The sequence below is a fragment of the Aulonocara sp. 'chitande type north' Nkhata Bay genome, linkage group LG23, assembly GCF_057382095.1.
Source record: "Aulonocara sp. 'chitande type north' Nkhata Bay isolate Kocher_YH1m ecotype deep benthic linkage group LG23, A_spYH_male_GT1.1, whole genome shotgun sequence".
NCBI classification, from domain to species: domain Eukaryota; kingdom Metazoa; phylum Chordata; class Actinopteri; order Cichliformes; family Cichlidae; genus Aulonocara; species Aulonocara sp. 'chitande type north' Nkhata Bay.
In genome coordinates, this window is record NC_141365.1 from 52931930 (window position 1) to 52934283 (window position 2354).

The 2354-nt window shown below is 45.5% G+C and overlaps 1 protein-coding gene across 1 annotated transcript; it reads right to left on the minus strand.

The window, feature by feature from the left end:
• Positions 1–573: 573 nt before the first annotated feature.
• On the minus strand, positions 574–2100 carry LOC147303054 (uncharacterized). Its single transcript, XM_086283669.1, has 4 exons — positions 1793–2100; positions 1386–1668; positions 777–1252; positions 574–598 (listed from the first exon to the last, which is right to left on the minus strand). Exons 1-4 carry the CDS (start codon positions 2098–2100, stop codon positions 574–576), a joined length of 1092 nt encoding a protein of 363 aa, XP_086139795.1.
• Positions 2101–2354: the final 254 nt, after the last annotated feature.

Consider the following 2354-nt stretch of genomic DNA (forward strand, 5'->3'; position numbering starts at 1 on the left):
TGGTTCGTGACTAGTTCACTGCCCACCCACACTTTTTAGTTGTTTACATCCCTCCATATTCTCCATTCCTCAATCTTACAGTTTTTCTCAAATGCTAAAACACATGTCACAAACGTTACCACCAGGTCCCCCAATGTCCAAACACAACACCCTTCTCTAAAGCTACATAAACACAACCACACCTTCCCACTGCAAAACTCAAACTCCCACACCAAGAGAGCAGCTCGAAGCTGTCAAAACTGTAAACACTATACACAGCATTACACACTACAGCAAAACAATTGAAAACACAATGCTCAATTTGTGAGAAGGTTCTTTGGTTCATAACTGCCAATGCATATTTTTATAAACTGTACAGTAACGGATCGTCATAGAACCCTGCAGAGGATTAGGCATTTAGATTTGTGAGTTTCACATGAAGACTATAAATCTATAAAAACATCCTGCATGTACGTACACTACTGTAACACAACTCAATGCAAAAACAGAATCTATCGCACACAACAGTACTCTCGGAAACATGATCAGGGTGTGAAGTCTTTTTTTTATTGTCTACACGGTCTTTTTACAGTATTACACACAGTCACTGTGCGGCATCATGTCGCCGAGCTGCATTGGGCCACATCACCTCATCCACATCACAGGCTATATTGTCCCTTGCTAGGCACCGCGGGAAAAACGCCCTGGAATGGCGAATCCATCCCTGGAAGGCCTCCACTGGGATGTCAGCACAGGCCAGCTCCATTGCCCGTACGAGATTCTCTCGTGTGTATGGCTGTCTGTCATACACCTTCCATCTCCATGATGAGAAGAACTCCTCTATAGGGTTCAGGAAAGGGGAGTAGGGTGGCAGACAGACGTTTAAAAAGTGGTCACTGTTGGTGGTTAACCACTCTCTGATTTGGTGTGTTTTGTGGAAGCGGACGTTGTCCCAAATGATCACATACATGTGATGTGCTAGCCTAGGATGGTGTTGTTGACGGTCCAGGAGGATGTCTTTTAGCTCCTCTAGGAAGGTGAGGAGACGTTGGGTGTTGTAAGACCCAAGGACAGCATGCCGGTGGACAAGCCCCTCCGTACCCATAGCTGCACAAAGAGTAATATTACCCCCCCGTTGGCCAGGAACCTCAGTGATGGCTCTTTGGCCAATGATGTTACGGCCTCTTCGCCTTAGTTTCTGGAGGTTGAAGCCAGCCTCATCCAGGAAGAGGTACTCATGGGGTCTGGCCATCGCGTCCAACTGCATTATCCTCTGTGAACATGGAAAAGCGTACAGGTGTTCAGAACGGTCAATCAGGTAGCACAGTATTGTCCAGAAGTAATGTAGGCCACTAAGCAACACAGTATGTCCACTAACTGTACTGTGGACATTGATGTATACGTACTTGCACATTCTCGTAACGTTGTTCTATGTGTCGCGCAGAGTTGCGCTCAAAGGGAACCCTGTAGACCTGTTTCATCCTCATCTGTTGGCGCCGGAGAACTCGGTCTATTGTGGACACGCTGACAGCATCAATGTTCTCAAAGTTTACATTATCTGCAATGACTTTGTCTCTGATCTCTCGGAGTCTAATGCAGTTGTTCTCACGGACCATATCTGCAATGAGGGTTTCTTGTGCCGCTGTGAATATGGCAACCCTCCCACCTCTATGTGGCATTCTTTCAGCTCTAAAGAAAGAAACATGTGTTGTCAATTGACTGATTTATATGTAAAACTACATGTAAAGTAACAGACCACTTTCACAGGCCTGTAAAACTGTAGTGTGACAAAGAAAGCAATAGCGTACTATACCTGTTGTGTTGTCTAAATGCCTTGATAATGGTGGCCACGGTGAACCTACTCAGGTTTGGATGTACTCTTCGTCCCGCTTCAGCCATTGTCATGCCATGGACAATGACATGATCAATTACTCTTGCTCGCATATCATCTGTTATGATGGTGCGAGGTTGTCTTCTTCTCCCACCTGGACCTTCTCTTCCTCCTCTACTCCAAACTCCTCTTCTTCTTAGGCATTCACCTCTTCCTCCTCTGATCTCAACCCCTCTTCCTCTTTGGCCTGCAGCTCTTCTCCTTCCGCACGCTCGAATGCCTTCATCCATTGTGATTGTTTGGCATCTTCACCAAACTATGCTTTTATAGGTGGGGTCACATCATTAGCAACAGGTGTCTTCAATTTTGAGTCGTTGTGTGTAATGACTGACGCCAGGTGTGTTCCCTGTGTTCAAAGATTGGTGACTGTGGCAAGCATTTTGCATCACATGGGCTTTCATTTGAGAATATGAGCAGAGTTGTTTTGCAACATGTGTTTTAGCAAGGAAAAATGTGTTAGATTTATGAGTACAGAGGGTTGTGT

Coding starts and splice junctions, on each gene's coding strand:
- LOC147303054 (XM_086283669.1), bottom strand. CDS start 2,100: ATGGATGAAGGCATTCGAGCGTGCGGAAGGAGAAGAGCTGCAGGCCAA. Junction 1,669..1,792: donor GCATTTAGACAACACAACAG/GTATAGTACGCT, acceptor TTCTTTCTTTAG/AGCTGAAAGAATGCCACATA. Junction 1,253..1,385: donor AACGTTACGAGAATGTGCAA/GTACGTATACAT, acceptor CCATGTTCACAG/AGGATAATGCAGTTGGACGC.